The following is a 20,739-nucleotide window of genomic DNA, read 5'->3' as shown; positions in this document are numbered from 1 at the left end:
TCAGGATTAAGCCACTTGATGACCCAATTTCTGTCCTTTCCCTAGCAGAATACCTCAGCAAGATCACAGAACTGCTGGGAGCCCGCGCAGGAAAGTTTGCAGGCCTCCTGTTGAGCCATCTCTGCCCTAACAGCGCCGACAACACAACTCAACCGGGAGAAGGCGTAGAGACCTGCAGAAGGGCGACAATCCCGCAGGTTTCTGTGCACCTTCCCCGTGTTTGTCACCACGGAACCATCGCCGAGCGCAGGGACCTGAAGCGGAGCCGAAGGGGCAGAGCAGCGAAGCCCGGCACAGCCCGGGGAGTTCCCCCCGAGCCCGGCCGTGCGCGTCCCACCCCCGGCCCTGACGCGTTAATGAAATGCTAATTACCGGGGCGCCGAGCCGGCCGGGCTGCCCGCGCCCATAAAACCCGGTGCCGGGCTCTGCCCGCCGCCAGCCCGCCGCCATGCAGGGCGCCCCCCCGGCGGCGCTGCACCTCCTCACCTCCTGCTTCATCGACGGCGGCGCGGGCCGGCGGCACGGTGAGGGGCGGCGGGGCGAGGCGAGGCGAGGGGCCGAGCTCTGGGCTAACTGCCCGCTTCTCTCCCCTCAGGCGAGGAGCGAGCGGAGCCAGCGCCGCCGCGGCCCGGCCCCGCCGAGGAGCCCTCAGCGGCGGGGCGCGGGGGGCGCCCGCCCGGCCATGAGGCGGCGGCGGCGGGGGGGGGCGGCGAGGCGCCGGCTCCGCTGAGGAGAAAGCAGCGGCGGTACCGCACCACGTTCAGCACCTTCCAGCTGGAGGAGCTGGAGCGAGCCTTCCGCAAGTCGCACTACCCCGACGTGTTCACCAGGTAGCGGGGGGGGGGGAAGAGCCGGGAGGGCGGAGGGGCCGGGCGCCACACGGGGCAAGGCGGCTAACGGTGCGCTGCCCCCCGCAGGGAGGAGCTGGCCGGCCGCCTGGAGCTGACCGAGGCCCGCGTCCAGGTGGGTGAGTGCCGGGCGGCGGCGGGGAGCCGGCCCGGGGGGCGGGTGGGGGCGGGCGGGCAGCGCTTCGGCCCCTCAGGGACGGATGGAGACAGAGAGAGAGAGACACGGGCCGGCCGCCTCGGGGAGACCGGCGGAGCCTCCAGGGAGCACCCCCCGCCGGGCTGGAGCAGGTACCGTGTGCCGGGCTGCGGGGCGCGGGGCTGGCGTGCAGAGCCCCAGGGAGCTGCGGGCAGCCCGAGGAGCTGGCAGCACTCGGCTGCGCTGCCTGAGCTCCGAGTCACAGCGCGAAGTGAGTGGGTAAAGGAAATACGGGGTTAGTTTGACATTAATCTGACAGCAAGGCACTGTCCTGGGGAGTTGTATGGCCCGGGAGAGCTGTGCTAACAGCAGCGCTCGTAGAACTTGAGGCGTAGAGTTCATGCCTCACGTTCCCATCGAGTGCATTTTCCTTAAACTACAAATGCCCCAAGTAGCTTTTCCTGACTCTAAGCACTTGATACCTTCTAAAAAGTAGCTCAGAATTTGTCTCATCTAAGCTAGAAGTCCCTTCCCGTACAAAAACTAGGTGTTCTGGTGTTGGGTTTTGCGTTGGGCTTTTTTTTTTTATTCGTTTTTGAAAATGTTGCTTCACACTGTGTGAAGACTTCCAAACTGTTTTTAAGCTCAGAATATAAAACTATGAAATTTGGCTTGTGCTGTTTATCAGATACCAACTGAACTACTCTTCCAGCACAGCCCTGGGTACGTGCATAGTCATGGAGAACTGAGAGCTGGGTGCAGCTGCTCCGTGTGACAGTCCTACTTATTGCTGCATAGCTTCGTTACTGTTGGTGCCAGAGCCTTGCTTATATCTGTTGTCATAACTTAATTCACTAGATTCACACTAGCGAACACCTGTAAGGCTGTAATTTTTTTTTTAACATGCACCATCTTCAGGAAAGGTTCTTAGAAGTATTAACAGTACTTCACAATTACTCTGCTGAGAATAGCTGGATGTTTTTCATATTTCTTGTGTGTGCTTGGAAGAAGTTTCGTGCTCCTCCCTCTCCCTACCACCGACAATCACTAGAACTTCTACTCACTGAAATACCCCAATATCTGGCAACTACACACAGCACCTATGCATAGAAGGGATACAGGTGAAAAGCTGTTAACTTGCCTGTTACTGTCGCATTCCCTTCCTAGGGTGCTCACTCTGTAGTCCACTTGACTAGTGAAGGAATAGTGCAACAGTAGATGGCAAAGAGGAACTCATCTGATAGTGACTCACCTAAAAGACATGGAAAAGTGGGTTTGATGTAGTCAAAAAGGAATTAACAAGCAAGATTTCAGAGTTCATGCATCCTCAGTGGATGGAAGGAACAACAAAAGGCTGTTCCTTGCACTTACATATTCCTTGTCAGATTCAGGTCCTAACAAGTCTCCAGGGCACAAGCACCCAGTCAGCACAGTTTACTTGGGGGCAAACTTCCAGTGTGCAGCGCTTCTGTTTGCGTATGTGTTCTTGTCCTGTGGTAGATGGGAAACCTCTTAGCTTGGAGGTGAAAGGATTCATAGGAACAGGTAGTGTATGGATGGACATATGCTGTAAATAACAAGCTACCTTAATGTCCAAATGCATCCCTCAAACACTTATGCTCATAGTCGCTCTGTATGGTGCCCTGTGAGAAGACTTCCATGCCTCTCTACAGTATGTGAATAAACCAGTTGGCATGAAAAGTGGTATCTTTAATTTACTCAAGTGTAATTCCAGGAAACTAATTGATCTTCCCAAATACAATCAGACTCCTTCACCTCATTGTTTTCAATTTGAGACCTTTGCTGCAGCGACCCCCCTCTATCAACCAGCTGAAATAAATACAAGCCACTGTGTTGTCCCTCACTTGTGCATTTTGGAGCCTTACATGAAAGTGAACGAATAAGGAAAAAAATTACCCATCGATATAGTCACAGTTCAGCATCACTTCAAAAGACATCAACCACTGCTGCTCATTATTTGTTTGTAGGAAGGAAGGGAAGAGATGGCAGCAAGAATCTTCCCATTCTTCCTTACCATGAAAGGGGTAGTCTGAAAGTCCACAAAACATTTTAATTCATCTGAACCTGTGTCAGGAAGCTCTTTGGTAGCATTAACATCTCTTCTTGCCATTCTGCTCATAATTCACATTGTTGCTATGGGAGGAAAAAAAGAACAAATTAAAGGGATATTTTGTTTCATACTGTGTAGAGCAAGCCATCATTTGGGTATGGTAGTTCTGCAAACTGGATCAGTGTTAAAACATCAGCTTACAACTAAAGGTGATCTGCGTTGTCATGTTTTCTAATTACGATCCTGTATTCAGCTACAGCAGAAACATGATACTGTTAGCCACATCCCTAAGTCTTTTTAATGATTGCTAGGTAAATGCATCAATTAAATATCTTTTCAAAGAAAATTACAGCAAGAAAGCTATCAAATATTACATGCTCACCTTCTCTTTTTAAAACCCTTTTGTCAGGTAATAAGGTAGTAATTACAAAAACTATCTGGATAATGTAGTGTACAACTCAAAATCATTACTTTAAAACTCATCTTCCTATGAGTATTAAAACTCAAATATTCAGACTTAAGTAACGCACTTTTTCCAAAGTATTTTGTCACTGCTATCAAACTCATACCATAAATACCTTAACACTAGCATAGCAGTTTCTCTTATGTTTAGTTTGTCACTTCAGATATATCCAAAAACAGAGTAAAGGCAAGTAAAGCAAAGGAAAAATGCTTAATAGAAGCTTCAAGATGACTAATCTGAATGATAATGACTATAATACATTAAATTTTGATAGCTGTTTGTCATGTGTGATGCATGCCTGTACCCCTTTTATCACTTGAGATGAGGAGTTTGTAACAGTAAGAAACTGAAAGTCAGCTTTTTTCTAAAGGTAATTATTAGATATCTGTGGTGATACTTCTTCACATTTGAAGAATACAAAATCTGAGAGATGATTTAAATAAGTTTAGTTGTAAACCCAAAATCTGTAATAATAAAAAAAGTTATTTTGTAGTCAAAGTACCAGTGATAAAATGGATTTGCTTTGGGACAGAAAAATCAGAAAAGTACACATCTATCTTCATGTTAGGCTTCTTGATGAAGAACAGATTGAAGAACAACACTAAGACTTAGTAAGGAAATTAATACATTTGCAGCGTATTATTTCCTTTTAGGAAAGTTTTTCACTTGCATATCTGCAGTGTGAGACCGTTCACTACCTTTCTTAATTGATTTATTTGAATGGAAAACACTAACACCTTTCCTTCCAAACACACTTAATGTTTAGCACCTGAAGGTAAATTAGTCACTGCAAATAGTTAGATGGCATGTCTGATATTAAAAGGAGCAGTGGAGGTGGGAACGCCCAAAACCCAGTTTTGAGACGTTATATGATAGAAATTTAGAACTGTTAAAATATTTTGGCTGAAATATAATTGCAGATATAGTAAGCAGCTATTAAAAGCCATACATCCATAAAACTTCTGCATCAAAATTCAAAGATTGTCATAACACTTACTGCTATAAAATCTATTTCAGAAAGACTAATACCAAAGGAATAACTATTTTAGCATCTGCTGTCTTTTTTTTTTTTTAAGACTTCATTTTTGCAGCTTAATTTTATGATTTTTCTTTGGTTTAGTGACATCGACAGATTCTTGATCTGAAGTTAACTACACTGTATGTTAAACAACCTCCATCTTTAAAGTCTGCCTTCATCCTAAATCATAAGTAAACTTCAGAAAGTCATGGTTCTGTACAGGACTGAGACGTGTCTTTCCAAGAACTCTTGTTCTTTGTATTACCACTTTCTACTAAATATTGAATCCTCTTCAAAGCATTTAATTATTACACACAGAACCCTCCTGCACACAGCTCACTAAGCAACACAAGACTGCTGAGATTATTAGGCATTAAGCACAGCTAATGCCTTTCTTCGAAGTCCACATCCAGTTCAGAATCCAGCTTGAATGGTCCCCACTACAGAGAGGACTCAAAAACCTGAGCAGCTGAGTACAGTTGGATTTTGAATGTACAACCTCAGCAGCATATACTTACAAGATTATTAAAAAAAAAAATAAGTACAAAAAAAACTCTCCCTGCTGTTTTAAGGCTGATGCTCTTCAGTCTACTCTTTGCTACCATCCTGGGTCTGAAAGGTTCAGCTCAGTGAATGCTAAATAATGACAGTGTGAAGAGTCAGTTTTTCTGATCTGTAGATTGGATTGACTAAAATCTTTAAAAGATGTTTAATGGGCTAAAATAATGACTAGTCAGGCTTGAACAGGCAATGTACCTAACGGCTTACTACACAAAACCAGTGCTAGCTAAAGCCCCTTTAGGAACAGCTTGATACGCTGTTCTAATAAGACTTACTAGATTTTCTAGTTTAGTATTGACTTCCACTGCAATTCAGTTAATCACTGTCATATCACTATATGCTGTTTGCATTCATGGTAGGTAACAAAAGGTTTTCATTTTACTTTTAAATTTCATGTGTAAGAATGAATGGCCCAGCTATCAAGATAAGAAGCACATGCCACATATTTGGACAAGTTCCTCTAATAGTCATGAGTAAGGTGCTTCCCAAGGTATCTGTACAGAAATAGCTACCTCTTGAAAGGCTTTGTTGAAATTTAATTTTCAATAAATAGCTTGTGAAAGGAAGAATAATAATTTTAATAACTAATCATAAGTTCTCAAGTCATCAGTTTGTCACAATGGCTTTAAACCATATGGGACTATACAGTCAGAGTTACAGTAGTAAAATTCAGGTTTTATAACCAATTTATTTGTTAATAAACTCATTACAGTATTTATGTATGTATCTTTAATGTTAAGAAGTTTTTGTTTAACAATAAATATTTTGCCATCCATATCACTGCGTGCAGGAGTAGCTGGTAAGACAAACTTCAGAGTAAGTTCAGCTAATGCCTTTATAATTTCTTATTGAAGGTCTGGTTCCAAAACAGAAGGGCAAAGTGGAGGAAACGTGAAAAAACTGAAATTCTGGGGACTGTTCCAGGAATCTCCTTAACGCACCCACTTGGTCTATTTTTGGATGTTCCACTGAGTCATTCCCCCATCCTAGATCACACGTGGAGGTCAATGCCTTTTTCAACATTGGCTGTGCCATCCATCTCTTCAGCCTTTAGTCCTTCAACCCTAGGGCCATTTGGCCTCAGCAGCCTTACCTGGACTTCTCTCTTCAGAAATCCTATTTTAAATCCACATTTTGGAAGGTACGGTCTTTTTTTTTCTCCCCTAAATCTCAGAACTGTTAAAAACTGTATTTTTATTAGTTTGATATTCACATATGTTAACAAATGTGCTCCCATACTTAAAATGGAGCTGGTTCCTGTGTGGGATCACTTGATTAGGAAAAAAAAAAAAAAAACAACACCAAAATGTAGTTGTAAGTCATGCTAGTGAAAGCTTCCTATGTAATTGCTGTTTGAATATCAGTTGTGCATACTTACCAAAATTTTGGTCTCACTGAATATTGGTCTTCACATAGAGTGCTGTAACCTAGGTAGCTTCAGCTCCATCCTTATCTTGCATAAATAACGATGTGACTGCAGACAGATGTGGCTTCTAGGAGATTTGGCAGAATAAAGAAGGTTTTAGTCATTTTTTTCTATGGAGATCAGAAGATTCCATAAGGCACCCCATAAGATATGAAAAAGAATCTGTGTAGCATGTATAAATGTGTTTATATACTTACAGAAATGTAAAAGGCAGTGTTCTCCTCTTGCTGAAGTTACAGCCTGTATCAGTTCGCGTTAAGGGGCAGATCTGTGTGCCACACAGGCAAATGCTGCTTTTCACGTGGAGCAACTTGTCTGAACAAATTGGCTACGTAAACAGCTACATGAATTAATCTTTTTATGAGGTGATTTATAGTTTTCACAGAACAGGCTGAGCTCCAGCATCCAAGGTTTGCTGAGAAAGGATTAGGAGTTTAGTGAGTGGTTGATGTTTTAGGTATCTGCAGTCTGATCAGCTGTCAAGTTTATTTCAATTAAGTGGTTTTTTTGTTTGCTTTAAGAGTAAGACACTGTACTGCAAAATAAAGCAAAAATACATCCTGCAAAACAATGTTGGAAGAAACTGGTAGTTTTGGCAAGTTAGTTCCCACTCTTTTTTTTTTTTTATTCCGTGCAACTCAGAAAGTACTTGTTCTCCAAAACAATTCTTAGTTTGGATAATATTGACTTCTTTCAAATACAGGTTTCTCAATGCTTTAAATCCTCTCATGACAACAGCTTCAGTACTAATGAAAGCTCCTGGACCCCCGTCAGACCCTGCTCTTACTGCCTTCACTGATCCAGCAGCGGTTGAAAGGAAAACGTCGAGCATTGCAGCACTAAGGCTCAAAGCGAAAGAACATTCAGCACAAATCCCTCAATTAAACCTCATCTCCAGTCTTACAAACACTAACAAAGAACTTTGTTAGAAGCTCTCCCACAGACTGCAGCCACAGAGGGGAAAGTGAATGCCTTCCCCAATAAGTAGCGCCTGTTAGAGACATTTAAAGAAAAAAAAAAGGAGAAAACACACACACCCAGCTGTAGTTCATCCAACTTCAGCAATGGACTAAGAGGAGGTAACCCTGCTAAAATTTTTCCTTTATTACAACATGAAATCCTGTAGCAAGTTGACTTTTGTCATCATTTTTATACAGAGTGAATTTCTGACACTACAGAAATAAGCAGGAACTGCCCTCGTCTTTATAACTCAGGCTACAATGAAACTGAAGCTTCGAAATCCCTTAAGTCACTGGATGCTAGTTCACATTTGAAATAATTTGTAGGAATAACTTCAGTCTCATAAGCAATTCTTAACTCATTTCTCAGGAGGAACTCTTACATACAGTACTTTAGACATAAGAACCAGTACGCGATATGTTCTTAACTTTGAAAACCTGCTTCATGTTGAAGTACAGATGCCAATGAAATCTCACATTTTAGACAGACTTAGCAGGAAGGAGACTTAGACTATTTTCAGTATAGGCTTTTGATTCAGAACTACGTTTGTATAAAGTAAATCTTGTTTCAATCAATAAATGTTTATGTTCAGAGTGGCAATGTTTTAATAATTAAAAAATACACTTCGTATTTGAAAACTGTACCCTGTGACAATAGGTTATTAATGTGCAGTAAATTGTGTGTAGTTCTCTGTGCACATAGACACATCAGTAAGTAGCTAATAGCTGTAAATATGAGGTTACTGACTACTTTTAGCATGACTAATGGCACATATTATGAGACCACTAAGTTAACAGATCGCTTGTATATTTCCATGTTTCATGCCATGAATAGATTGAGAATTTAGGCAAAAATTAAATGTGATGTGTTAAATTCTTCCTTGGACTGATGTTGAAATGACTAAGCAGAGGTTCTGCTAACCAGAAGTCTCTTGTTCAGCCAAATCATCAACTCCTTTTCTGGCTTTGGACAAATCTTTTCAAAGTTTTTGCTGAACTTCCCCATCCATCAAATAGACTGTGAACAACTATCCCAGCTCTAGGCTTCGCAGCTTACTTGCCTACCTCACAGGGCTGTTGTGAGGACTGATTAAACAAATGTGGTAGAGCTACACAAGTGCTCATTGTTTCTTAGTAGTCACAGCAGAAAGGCCAGCAGCTGAGGACACCTGCAGATTACCTTCCCCAAGGCTGTAGTGACACTCCAAGCAAGTTCTGTTGTGGGTTGATGCAACAACATGGGACTCGCCCATTGATGCTGTCTGGTTCCTAAAGACCATTCACAAGCACTACATTCAGAGAAAAGATTTTGTAAATTTTAGAACTTTCTTCTCACAGCAACTCTGGGACTCCTCTTAAGACTATCAAAGATGTTTTCTAGGCTAGGGTTTTGAGCGCAGAGCTCCAGATACCCAACTACTGCTTCCGTAAACTTATTTGAGCTTGTATTCAGGTTTGTGACTAAGAAAGACAGTTTGCTGCATCAGGTAGATCTGTTTTTCATTTCCTCTGAACTACTAATTGCTTTGACTGCTCTTGGGCTGTAACCTACCACAAGACTGGAAGTATTTCTGGATTCACAGATCTCACTGTTACCACAGGTGGGAGGTGGTGGTTTACTGTTAGGAAAAGCAAGCGTTGTACCCAAAGTACGCTGGCTAGTCCTGCTGTGTGGGTCAAGCAGCCAAAGACGTGGAAGGCAATGTGACCAGGACCTTTCACAAGAAGTTTGTGCGTGTTTTCTTCCACAACAGCTATTCACTCCCACCAGTCCACTCCCATAGCCCGGGGTGCCAGCTGGCAGTACAACACAGTATCCACTCAAGCACTGGGTTTGTTCCAAATTAACCTTTTAAGTAGGTTAATGGTTTGAAAACTGCCAGTACACAATTCACAGAGTAGACTGTGGCATCTTTCCTTGCCATCAGTGTCACTCTTGCAAGGTGAGGAAGTTCTGCAGGAAAGCAGACTGTGCCACTGTTTCATTAAAAGCAGCAGGAACTGTCTTGCATTTGCCACGAGCCATTCAGAAGAGGACTTTGCAATAAAAATGAAACCTATTTCTGCCAAGTTGTATTCCTAGACATTCACTAGAAGCAGCACATGAAAAATAACTGCTGAAGGCTGGTTTGAATAAATAGCATGAAATAGCAAGTCCTTACGCTCACCAAAAACTTTGACTACAGGGCCATCAAAATTTCACCCAGAAAAAGTGAATTCACATGCTAAAATTCCCTTGATTTCAGCAATTACATGCAGAGGTAACTTTTATCTGTCAAAGTTTTGCTAATAGCTATGGACATGAATGATTTCAGGGACAGCAATTAATACGTTGAGGCAAGTAATTTCACTTATTTGCATTATAGCTTGTACCAGACCCAGATCTAGGAGCTGCTACCTTTACACAGCCCATACAGCCACTTTTACATAGGCCACAGGCCCCTCAAAAGTGGAGGTTTGGATACCAGGTTTGGTTCCTAAACCACTTCCCAGGTTGATCTGGTGTTACTCTTTCCAGAGTCACCTCACAAGAAGGCACCCTTTCTCTGGTAACACCCTCCTCTCTTACTGCAACCACAACCAAGCACCTGCTTGGTACTGCTCCTCTGCCACCCTAACTTCTGAATTTGTCACACCAAGTCACGGACTCTGGTGCATATTTATCCATGGCTCTGTGGCTTCGAGCCACTGCGTCCTTTTTGATACGTGAAAGAATTGCAATGGCAAGTACACTGTTTAATTTGATATATACAGATTAAATAAAGGCTGCCATTCCTATGCCATTTGAGTGGAAGATGGTGCCTGCAGACATTAGCATCTCACAGTGGGTGCAAGCAGGGAACACAGATCACTGATGTGCCACCTAGTTTTAGTTTGAAATGCAGATAAGTGTTGTTTTTTTTAAACTTGATTTCACTTTTTCTGCTTTAATGAGTGCTTCCAAGAAATTTCTGTTCTTTCATGTGAATTAAAAAGCCAGCTGTGAGAGCTAATGATATTATGAAAATAAATATGCAGTGCAACACTTGAAATCAGCTTAGAAATCAAAGTACACCTGTAACCAAAACTCAGCAAGCCTTTCATGTTAATTATTGCTATTCTTTAACAAAATATCACACCAAGGAAGAAAGCTTACCTGTTTAGAAATGTTACTTTATTTTAAATTTAAATAAAGAAGATTAAAAGTTTTTGTGGACATGGCATTAAAATGGCAGTTAAGAAGTTTTGGGAAGAATTTAACTGAAAAACCTTCAGTCTGGTTTCATAGCTACACATGGGTCAACACTTACATAAACCAAGCAGGAACATTTCTTTTCCTAGCTCTTCTATGCAGCAGCAGCATCCTACATTCTAAACCAGTCAGAGAGCTTTTTGATTTGTGTTTGTTTTAAACAGTTCTCACACTGAACATGCAATTATTTCCAGACACTTTATTTTGCCTTACAGGACTAAAGAATTTAGTGCAATTTAGGAAAAGCTTACGCTGATCTGGATTAAGACTGCAGGATTTTTTGTCAGGGTTGCAGCCTAATTCTTCTCTGTGTGACATCAACACAGTTTCTTGGCATAGGCTTCAACTGAGGCAGGCCTGGAGCCCTGCTTGTTTTATTGGGTTTGTCTGGTTTCCCTGAAAGCAAAAATCTTGGGGAGAATTTTCAAAGTAGCACAAGATCTGAACACACCACCACCCCGCTTCACCTTCTGCAGGCTTTAGGCCACTGTGAGAAAAACGCAGTTGTGGAATTAATCTCCTGACATTACCCTCTGTGTGACAATTTTTTGAGGTGTTTTGCTTGTAGATTTTGGACAATATTGATACCTCTTCAAGAAATGCTTGCAAATATTTCTATTGGAGTACTCACATTTGGCTAAATTGACAGGTTTGTTTAGTTTGTCGTCTGCCCCAAGTTCAGTTCTGGTAACATAGGACGTCGGGTAAATTTTCGTATTTCCAGTGGCATAATATCATCAGAACCTTGCCTACAAAGAAAGAGCAATTTTGTTGGGGGGAAAAAAAAGGAGAATAATAGGCCAGGTGTTTGAAGAAAAGACAAAAGAAACAAGCACAGTAGGGTGTTCTGACTCACAAATCTGTATTGAGAAAGAAGTATTCATGAAGAAAATTAATTTAAGAAGTATGTAGTTCAGGTTTTGAGCCCATAAGTTCCTTTCAAAAACAGATTAGTGATTAAAAACTTTTTTAGTCTAGCAATCTCTTAAACAATTAGCACAGTAATTGGAAAGGGACTACAAATTCAAATCTAGATGGACATAAAAGAGTTTCCCCATAGAGCTTTCCCTCGTTTTGTGGGTAACTGGCATGCACCTGCCTTTACCATCAGTGGGGTTGAAATACAGAAGTGCTCTGAATAGGGATACAAATGCCCCAAACAGTAATACCATACAAATTACTTAATTCATGTAAAGTAGTGGTAATTGTATTGATTATGAATGTGTGAGTGACTCCTTTATTTCAAGTTATATGAGATGTAAACCACTAGCATGCAATGGGGTCCTCACTGCAAATTTGCCAACCATAGGGTGGGATGTTACTTTTCTCCTTAGTCTGAACGATAAACGTGGATGCACTGCCACATGGAAACGGAGATCTACTGACTTTAACCAGGTTAATAAGAATTTCTCTACTTACAGGCTGTCTTTAAGAACTCTTCTCTCCTCTGGTCAGGTAATAATTCTGGTCAATTTGCTCATCCTGCAAGAGATGCCTGAAATTAAAGGAAAGAGAAGATAAGGAAACAGTATCCCCAACCTTGAAATATCTTTTTTCCCCCAAGACAGATTTTTTTTTTCTATTTTTGAGGTTTTTAACAACTTGTTCATTTTCAACCCTGTCGTTACATGCCATGGATCACAACTAGATAAAGCTTAAACTGCCAAAAGAATTTAAAAAAAAGAAGGTTAAAAAAAAAAAAAAAGAGACTGTGCATAGGGCATCTCTGGCAACACAATTATACTTACCATCAAATTTCTGAGTTGCAGCTTCCCATGAAGCTGTATGAACAAAATAAACCTAAGAAGTGGAAGCATGTGATGATACACATGCCACTCATACTACACTTGAGCTATAGAACGACCCAAATTGCATAAAATGCAGTTAAGGACAGGGCATTTCTGTATACCTTACGTCCAAGCAGCTCTACGTAAGGATTACAACGAAATGAAGCTAGCAGGTTGTGTTACAGTCCGTACTGATCCACGTGGAGCCACCCACAAACACACAGGCCATCAGGGCACAATGGCACCTCACTTCACACAAATGCACCAATGACCTTAATTAAGCTTGGCTGCTCCACACACACACAAAACCCGGCAGCAAAGTTATACGCGAGCCATCGTCAGCATGCAGGACAGACAGATCTGAGCTTCTCATCTCACACTGCAAATTTCTCCCAAAACAAAGAGATGGGCAAGTGTCCAAGCAATCTGCTACTGCGGGGAAACTTTAAGACACACACAGCAGAGTACAGCAGACTGAAGTAAACATGGGCTGCAGAGCTGCTCCTGAAGGTCGAATAAGGCTACCAACTACATTTTCACACACCAGCGTCTCCTTGAACAGATCTACCACGCAAAGCAAATCCTGCTGGTAAAAGGCCCAGGCACACAGTCTTTTTAAACATGGCACGAAATTGTGCGATTGTGGTGGGTTGACCTTGGCCAGCTGCCAGACGCCCACCCAGCTGCTGTCTCTCTCTCTCTCTTCCCCCCCCCAACCTCAAGGGAAAAGAGAGAAAATAGGATAGAAAAGCCCCGTGGGTTGAGATAATGACAGGGAGATCACTTACCAGTTACCATCACGAGCAAAACTGACTTGACCCGGGGAAAGTTCATTTAATGTACTGCCAATTAAAAAATAAAAAGTTGGATAGTAAGATACCAAAACAAATTAAAGCAACATTTCCCCCTGCCACCTAACCTTACCCCAGGATCAACTTTGCTCCATTCCCAACTCCTCTGCCTCCTCCTTCACACCGTGTGGCACAGGGGAAGGGCATGGTGGCCATGGTCAGTGCCTAACAGCTCCTCTTTACTTCTCCTTCCTCCACACTCATGCCCTGTTCCACGCTGGCTCCTCACAGACTGCTCCAGCACGGGCTCCTCTCCATGGGCTGCCGTTCCTTCAGGGCACATCCCCCGGCTCCACCATGGTTTCTCCACAGGCCACAGAGAGCCCCGGGCCTGCAGCACCTCCCGCTGCCTCCTGCTCTGACCCCGGTGCCACAGGGCTGTTCCCTGCACTTTTTTCCCCCCTCACTGCTGGGTAAAGCTTTGCCCTTTTTGAGACACGTTTCCCCTGAGCTGCTGGGCCCAGGCCTGCCCTGTGGTGGGGCTGCTGGAAGCGGCCTCTCCTCACAGCTCCCTGCAGGCTGCTGCCCCGCCTGGGCACCAGCACCCAGCACAGGGACAAATCCTCTGAAGGGATGTGTCACAAACTCCTTTTACTCCTGAAACTTCCCCATGGCTTAAGAAATACTTGAACTTAGCTAGACTGTTCGTTCTGCCTACATGGAACCCAGTCCCTCCACCGCCTGTACTCTTGTTCCAGGTCTGAACGACACCCCAGAGACATCCTCCCTGCTTCACAGAGATCTGAGGGCAGGGCTAACCCCTCTGCAGATGAAGGAGCCACATCACAACGCATTTAGTGCTTTACTTAGCAGGGGCACAGAACCACGAGGAGCACGCATTTAGCTCCTTGCTCAATCCCTTCATCACCTGGCCATATTGTACCCTTACCTCTAATATATCCGATTTACTAAAAAATGCAAAGTCAACCTTCAAGTACTGAAGATGTTCAGTCAAGCAGTATGCCAAAGCACAATTCCTAGACGGAATATAACATTCTACATTAATTTAGTTTGTTGGCTGCAGCGATGTTTCTTGTATTCCAGCTGGAGAAGAACTGCTCTACTATTGCTGCTGGTCACTGAAAGATTAGAACAAACTTGCAAAGTCACATTGATGGAATAGCAAAACTTTTACATTAATATATACTTGTATATATACACACACTGAATGGAATAGCGGGGCTTTTTTTTGGTTGGTTGGTTGTTGTTTTTTTATTATTATTATTGTTTTAGAAAAGCTACCTTACCAGTAATGACCTGCAGAAAAACTCAGGACAAAATATCTGATGTAGCTGTTAGAGATAAAAACTTAAGTCTTTGGTGTGAGCTGCATAGTGACATTATTGTGAACTAAAGCAGAAGCAGACAAGACAGCTTGAATTACAGTTTCATCTGGTTCAGAAGGGTTGCTAGTAAAATGTATTTAGGTGATCTGCTAAAGAAAAGAATACATTGCATTTTGTAAGTGCCCAGTCACAGCTAGAGATTTTGACAAAAGTTGACTTTCACACACAATTAAACAAAATGATTTCAGTTTTCTAGTTTCATACAAGCTGATCCACAGACTGCCCTATCTCTAGGGTTATTTCATACTGATAAAAAATCATGGGATTAATGTTTGTGAAAGAAGACAAGAAAGGACAGCATTATTACAGCCTTATTTTCTATATATCCCAAAGAGAATACAGGAAGAGAAGTGAAGCAGGCAGCAATGTTAATGTATGAGGAGAGCCTGGAGACACTTTCTCATCAGTAAGTTATCAGAAACATCTAAGTCTTACCTCTGTTAGCGCTCTCTCAAACTGAACAAGTGAAGAAGTTGCTGACTGCAGCAATAAAGCTTTCATCTGATGTAACACTGGCACGGTAAGCTTTCACCTTCTTAGTGCAGAGCTAAGCAAAGAGAACGTGAAGGAGCAAGGGGCTGCATGTGGAGAACAGAAGAAGAGATGGCAGACATTGACATTCAGTTCCCAGCTGCACAGCAGGGCTTCTGCTTTGGGACTCTGTGGAGTGCACTGCCCTGAGCCCAGTTCTGGGCTCAAAACAAGTAACCCTCCCGCAAAGAGTGGACGGGGACTGCTAAGGACAGCCAAGGCACAGCCTCAAAGGACATGAAAACAGCAGCCCCAGGCATTAAATTTGCAGCATGCTGCAGCTACCCTGCCAGTGGTACCCAACGTACCAAGAAACATAAGTCACATCCTATAGGCACCAGGCATAGCCCAGTGGAAGTGGGGGAACACCACTATTAATCAGGACTCAAAAACATCCTCTGGTTCACTGGTATGCCCCTGATTGCAAGTTCCTGTTAATTTATAAGCTACTTCTGAAGCTTTTACTTCTGAAACCTTCCACTTTGTAAACTGAAAAAGGTTGGAGACCCACAATCCTTGTCTAAAGCAGGCAGACCACATACTTCTGTTAGACAAGAGGAAAGTAGGACACACTTGTCCAACAATTTACTTAATTCACATCAAGATATACTTTGCCCCTGCGATACGCAAAGAAAACAGGGTGATACTTCAGGAAATGACACAAACATCTCCTAAATCAAGAGATGTTTTCAATATTTACTGTCAGGTGTATTGAAAACATTCTCCTTTTTAACAAGTTATCTTTTTCTTGTAGTGAGCTTTGTGTTGATTAAAACTAAGTATTTCTATTATTAAGGTTTCTGACACTTTCTGTTACCAGAACTTCTGGATTGCAAAGGCATATTAATGAAGTTATTCAGAGCCTCTACAATGAAGTGTTCATTAGTTTTGCTTATGGAAGAACACTTGGATCAAACAGAAACACAAGCAGTCATTCACACCCTGCCTCTGACTAGGTAGTGTCCATACACTTTTAAATTCACCGGGTATCCTTGATAGGACAATGCTTTTTATGAGAAATTCCTATAAACCAGTAATGATTTAGGTAGAAGGAAGAAATGCCTACACCAGAGTGGGGAAAAAAAGCACACACACACCACAGAAAACAAACAAAACAAGGAAAGAAAACCACCTAGCTCCATGAGTGCCAGGCATCAGAAGCCTCAGCACCTTGCTGCAAATCACTTTATTTGGAGCTAAAACAGCTCAATCTGTCAGTGACAAAAGATCTAACCATACTTAACTAAGTCTTTGTGAGGCCAGTGACTTACACTTAACTAGTACAGGGTTCAGAGATTACTTGTAGTAACCAGAAATGTCTTTTTTTTTTTTTCTTTTGTTTATTCTCCTTATATTGAGATCTCCAAAATTTAGAAATTACTATTCACTGTAAATGTGTTTCCCCTGGAACTGTCCTTGTGCCAGGAAGCTAAGCCATGCTAGACAACCTAAAACACTACTCTTCACTTTAAGAGCTCGTCAATATTTTTTTTTGGTCATAAATCTATTATTGATTAGCTATATTATGCCTTGTAAAATGCATTTTAATACGGTATTTTCATAAATACAATTTAACTGAAATCATGACCACATAGCAATAAGAAAACGTAACATCTACAAACATTAGCCTTACACCCTTCCTACTTTACCCACACAAGGAAGAAGGAAGGGGATCATAACAACAGAACATGTTTTTTCCTCTCTTTAAAGTTTAAAAGGTGGTACATATGGACTTTGCAGTTTGGCAAATACACATCAAGACAGACAAAATATTCTGTTCTCTGCAACTATTTTAATATGGAAAGGTCTGATACACATTGCAATAGATTCACAGCGGGTCCTTAGAAAATATTGTACCTTTAGTACCTTTGAGTAAACGGGGACTTGGAGAAGGAGAAAAATGAATACAACAAGCAATCCAAACAAATTTTAAAATAATTTCACGAATGGTTTCCCTTTCAGTAGAATAAAAAACTCTGGCTACTCTCTAAAACACTCAACTGATAGCTTACTTATTAGACAAAAATTAGTGTCCATTCAACCATGAAGAGGACGAGCCATTATATACTATAAGAGGGATCAAACTGACATCAGCTACTGTACATCTTGACACTTACTACATAATCAAAGTAAACTTTGCTATATGTGGCTGATCTAATGTACCTGTCAGTTATCGCTGTCTCTGCTCAGATGAGTCTGTGTGTCACCTATATATGAGGGACAAAACAAATAAATAAATTGCAATGTTATCTCTTCAAGCTGCTCACACAGCAAGGGGAGAGTGCTTAGTATTCAGTAATGGAGTTAGGAGTAATTTACTGAGAGATAATTTCTTTTGGACCTAAAATCTCCTGCCTCCTGTAGTGCAGACAAATAGAACTATCTAACAGGAAATGGGGCATGATAATACCACTCTTTAAATAGAACTAACAAAATGGAAATACAATAGGCATTACAAAATATACAGCTAACAGTTATCCAAACCTTTGATGTTTTTATAGCTATTTATTGCAAGAGAGTGTATTAGCTGCTCCTGCCCATTTTAATACAAGAAAAGTTTAACATGCTTTTTTAAAACACCTTTAAACAAAAGTTAAACCTCTAAAGTAGTAGTCCAAAGTATCTGGGGATTCTGAGTATAAGGTAGGAAAGCAACTTCATTGATGAAGGTTTGGTAATCAGCTCCAACAGTGGTGTCCGCTGGGGACTATAGTTGTAACAGCACTAATTATTTAACCATCCAGAACCAGCCTTTCTGTATCTGAACAGAGATGCAGCAGAGTGCAGTGGCTGGGACACTCACCTGGGACTTGGAAGACAAATTCTAGTTGTGACTCAGCCCGTGCAGCTCCCCACACTTTGGGTAGGAGATTTCATCCTTTTGCAACACCTTGCCAAGTCTCTTTAGGGAGAGGAGCATCTCATACTCTGCTCCTTGACAGTGCCAACAGGATCCTGAGCCTCAGCACTGCCATAGCGCCCATCATTTCAGAAGCTATCACCCTGAGCTCCCTCTCAACCTCCAGAACTGATGTTTCCTGTCAAAACTAGGAGGAGCTGCACTAGCAGAAACAGCAAAACCAGTACTTAAGGGACCCTTCTCAGAGCAGCATTGCTAATGTATCATCTCTGCTACTCCGTGAGAAGTCCTAGATTACTATTTTACAAGAGTAAGCTCTGTCACAGAACTGCAAATCTAATTCCTAAAGACATCCAATTCAGCACACTTCTCTTACCATCCTTCCTGGCTTCTTCACAAGGAACAAAGTCCATTCACTACTGTATAACCAATAAATGACATTTAATTTCATAATTTAGGCATTGTTAATGCAGTAGACATTCTTACTGTAACAGAGGTCAATTTTTCCTCACCTTGCGTTTAAGCCTGATTTTTGGCACCAGTTCCTGAGCTTCAAAAGGAACAAAGCAAGTCTGGAGGACTGGGAACTCCTGCATGGCTCCTTGCTCAGTGATGTATTTAGGTTTCTTCCTCATAGGAACTTGTCAGCTCTCCTCCAGTCTGCCAAACACAGCCCTCTGGCACAGCGTAACTATGTCCCTTGCCTGCAGCCCCAAAGACAATTACAAGGTCTTACTAGACAAATTTGTAATTATTTTTTTTTTGTCATTTTCAGTCCTGTTTAACCAAAAAACACTTTTTTTTTCCCTTGCTTAATACATGTGAAATCCTTTCACTGTATTCCCTCTTGATTGAGTCACTATACCAAAAATATCGTGGTTCTGAACCTTTCCTGCCCTTGTCTTTTCTCTTCTGTCCTGAGCCCAGGGATATCTCTAACTCTCAAAGATAAATTATCCAGGAAGAAAATTTTGCGCTCGTAGAAGGTAGAATGACTGTGGCTACCCAAACCTGGCTTTACTCTGTGTCCTAGGGACAAATTCAGTCACCAGCCACCATGAATGCTGCTTTAAATCAAAATTTCCAGTGCATTTGTGCTGAACTTCTTTCCAGAGCATCTCTTTTGTCCTTTTGGTTGGTGTCACTTCCCTCTCAGGGAACTTTTTCAGTTTAACAAAAGGTTTATCAATGCCGAATTCTCTGTGAAGTAGGAGGGGAGACACTCTTCAGTGGAAAATATTTTAAATATTTCGCTTTCCAAGTAGCTCTGTGAATACAGGGAAGAAATACATAACTTAAACACAAGGAGTTACTGACCCAAAAGCGATTAGCATTAGCGTAAAGCTTTCAGACCCTTTTTCATCTTATTGATTCTAAGCAGAATAAATCCGTAAATGATAATAGGGCTCAATTTAAATTACCTACAGCAAGTGCTGCTTTTCAGCTCTCGTCAGACAATCATGCTGTTCAATCAGCTCCATTCTGTATGTACAAAGCAAATTAATGTGTATAAAACAGTCGTAACTCAGGCCAGTTTTCAACAAAAGAATCTTTTATGTAGCACACAACTGCCTTTTATTGACATGCTTTTAATTGAACCGATAATGTTATGTCCATATTCTACCTAATTATAGCAGAAAATACATACATCTTTCAAAATACTGCCCATTTCTTTCCCTTTGTAAAGTTTCCAGAACCTTTACCAGGGTAGAGAATGACGTTCTTCGTTCAGCCTGCATTTGCTTAGAAACACCAAAAGGGCACGGGAAGACACGCACAGCCAAGCAACGTCTCAAGGATGGTGACATTAGCACAAGGCCTGTACCTCACTCCTTGAAGTCAGTGTCTGCAAACAAACCTCTCAAAAGCAAGTTGGAGGGCTCCACAGCTTGGGATGTTAATAGAGAAGTTTCTAGTCTGGAATTTGTTTCTTAAGCAACTCATTTCTGTTTCAAGAGGAATCTTCACTTGTGTTGCTCAGATTACCAGGGAACACGCAAGTCCCAGGAGGGCAGGAGAGTCCTTCTTTAAAGGGTAAATTCCTGGGACAACAGAAGCAGCAAAAGTAAGGAACAAAGTATTAAAGGTGAGCTCTGGCAAATACTTCTGGATTATTTCAAGTATTTGCCCAGTGGGATTCTCCCTCCGAGTAGTAATACCAGGAGTCAAAAAAGGCACGTGCACTTGTTTGTGCCATTTCAACCTGGATAGTTTAAAAGAGCTATCGGGGGATCAGAGAGGAAGGAGCAGGACAGAGCACAGGCCTTTTATTTCCATTTTGATATCGCCAAGTCCTGACCTCGCTGTGGGCAGGAAAAACTCTGCTGACAACTTCCACAGCCTTTGCAAAAAGGTCTCAAGCCAAGACGACAGCACACGCTCTTCTTTAAGAGCACACATGCCATACCATGGTTACCAGCAGCAGACAGCAAATACAGCCATGGCTGAAATCAGCCGTGCTGTTGCCATTGATTTCGGCACAGGTAGAACTCCACCTCCAGCATGGACATTAACAATTAGCCATTTTATTGCCAGCTTCTTCTGACAGGTTTGTGCTCCGCTGACACTGTACGTGGGATCCTGATCTAGGGTTCTGCTTAAACATTTTTCCCATTACCCAGGCACCCAAAACGTAGATGAAGGTAAGTAA

General features: G+C 42.1%; 1 protein-coding gene and 1 long non-coding RNA gene across 4 annotated transcripts; one reads left to right on the top strand and one right to left on the bottom strand.

Moving 5' to 3' along the window:
* The first annotated feature begins 71 nt into the window (after positions 1 to 71).
* On the top strand, positions 72 to 8,965 carry ESX1 (ESX homeobox 1). Of its 2 annotated transcripts, XM_038184623.2 has the most exons (5): positions 97 to 524; positions 596 to 830; positions 918 to 963; positions 5,952 to 6,238; positions 7,227 to 8,965. In XM_038184623.2, the coding sequence occupies exons 1-5, from the start codon at positions 449 to 451 to the stop codon at positions 7,450 to 7,452; spliced, it is 870 nt and encodes a 289-aa protein (XP_038040551.1). In that variant the 5' UTR covers positions 97 to 448; the 3' UTR covers positions 7,453 to 8,965. The 2 variants fall into 2 exon arrangements, with proteins under 2 accessions (XP_038040552.1, XP_038040551.1); XM_038184624.2 differs by lacking the exon at positions 7,227 to 8,965 and having other exon boundaries at positions 72 to 524; positions 918 to 967; positions 5,952 to 6,087.
* On the bottom strand, positions 2,034 to 14,480 carry LOC119717931 (uncharacterized). 2 transcript variants are annotated; one of them, XR_011811602.1, is made up of 7 exons: positions 13,426 to 14,480; positions 13,290 to 13,343; positions 12,134 to 12,209; positions 11,346 to 11,463; positions 6,476 to 6,590; positions 2,356 to 3,138; positions 2,034 to 2,236 (listed from the first exon to the last, which is right to left on the bottom strand). It is a non-coding gene; the product is annotated as an uncharacterized lncRNA (long non-coding RNA). The 2 variants fall into 2 exon arrangements; XR_011811601.1 differs by having other exon boundaries at positions 2,034 to 3,138.
* Positions 14,481 to 20,739: the final 6,259 nt, after the last annotated feature.

This window comes from Anas platyrhynchos, chromosome 10, assembly GCF_047663525.1.
Source record: "Anas platyrhynchos isolate ZD024472 breed Pekin duck chromosome 10, IASCAAS_PekinDuck_T2T, whole genome shotgun sequence".
NCBI lineage: Eukaryota > Metazoa > Chordata > Aves > Anseriformes > Anatidae > Anas > Anas platyrhynchos.
This window is presented reverse-complemented; position numbering and strand designations above follow the sequence as displayed.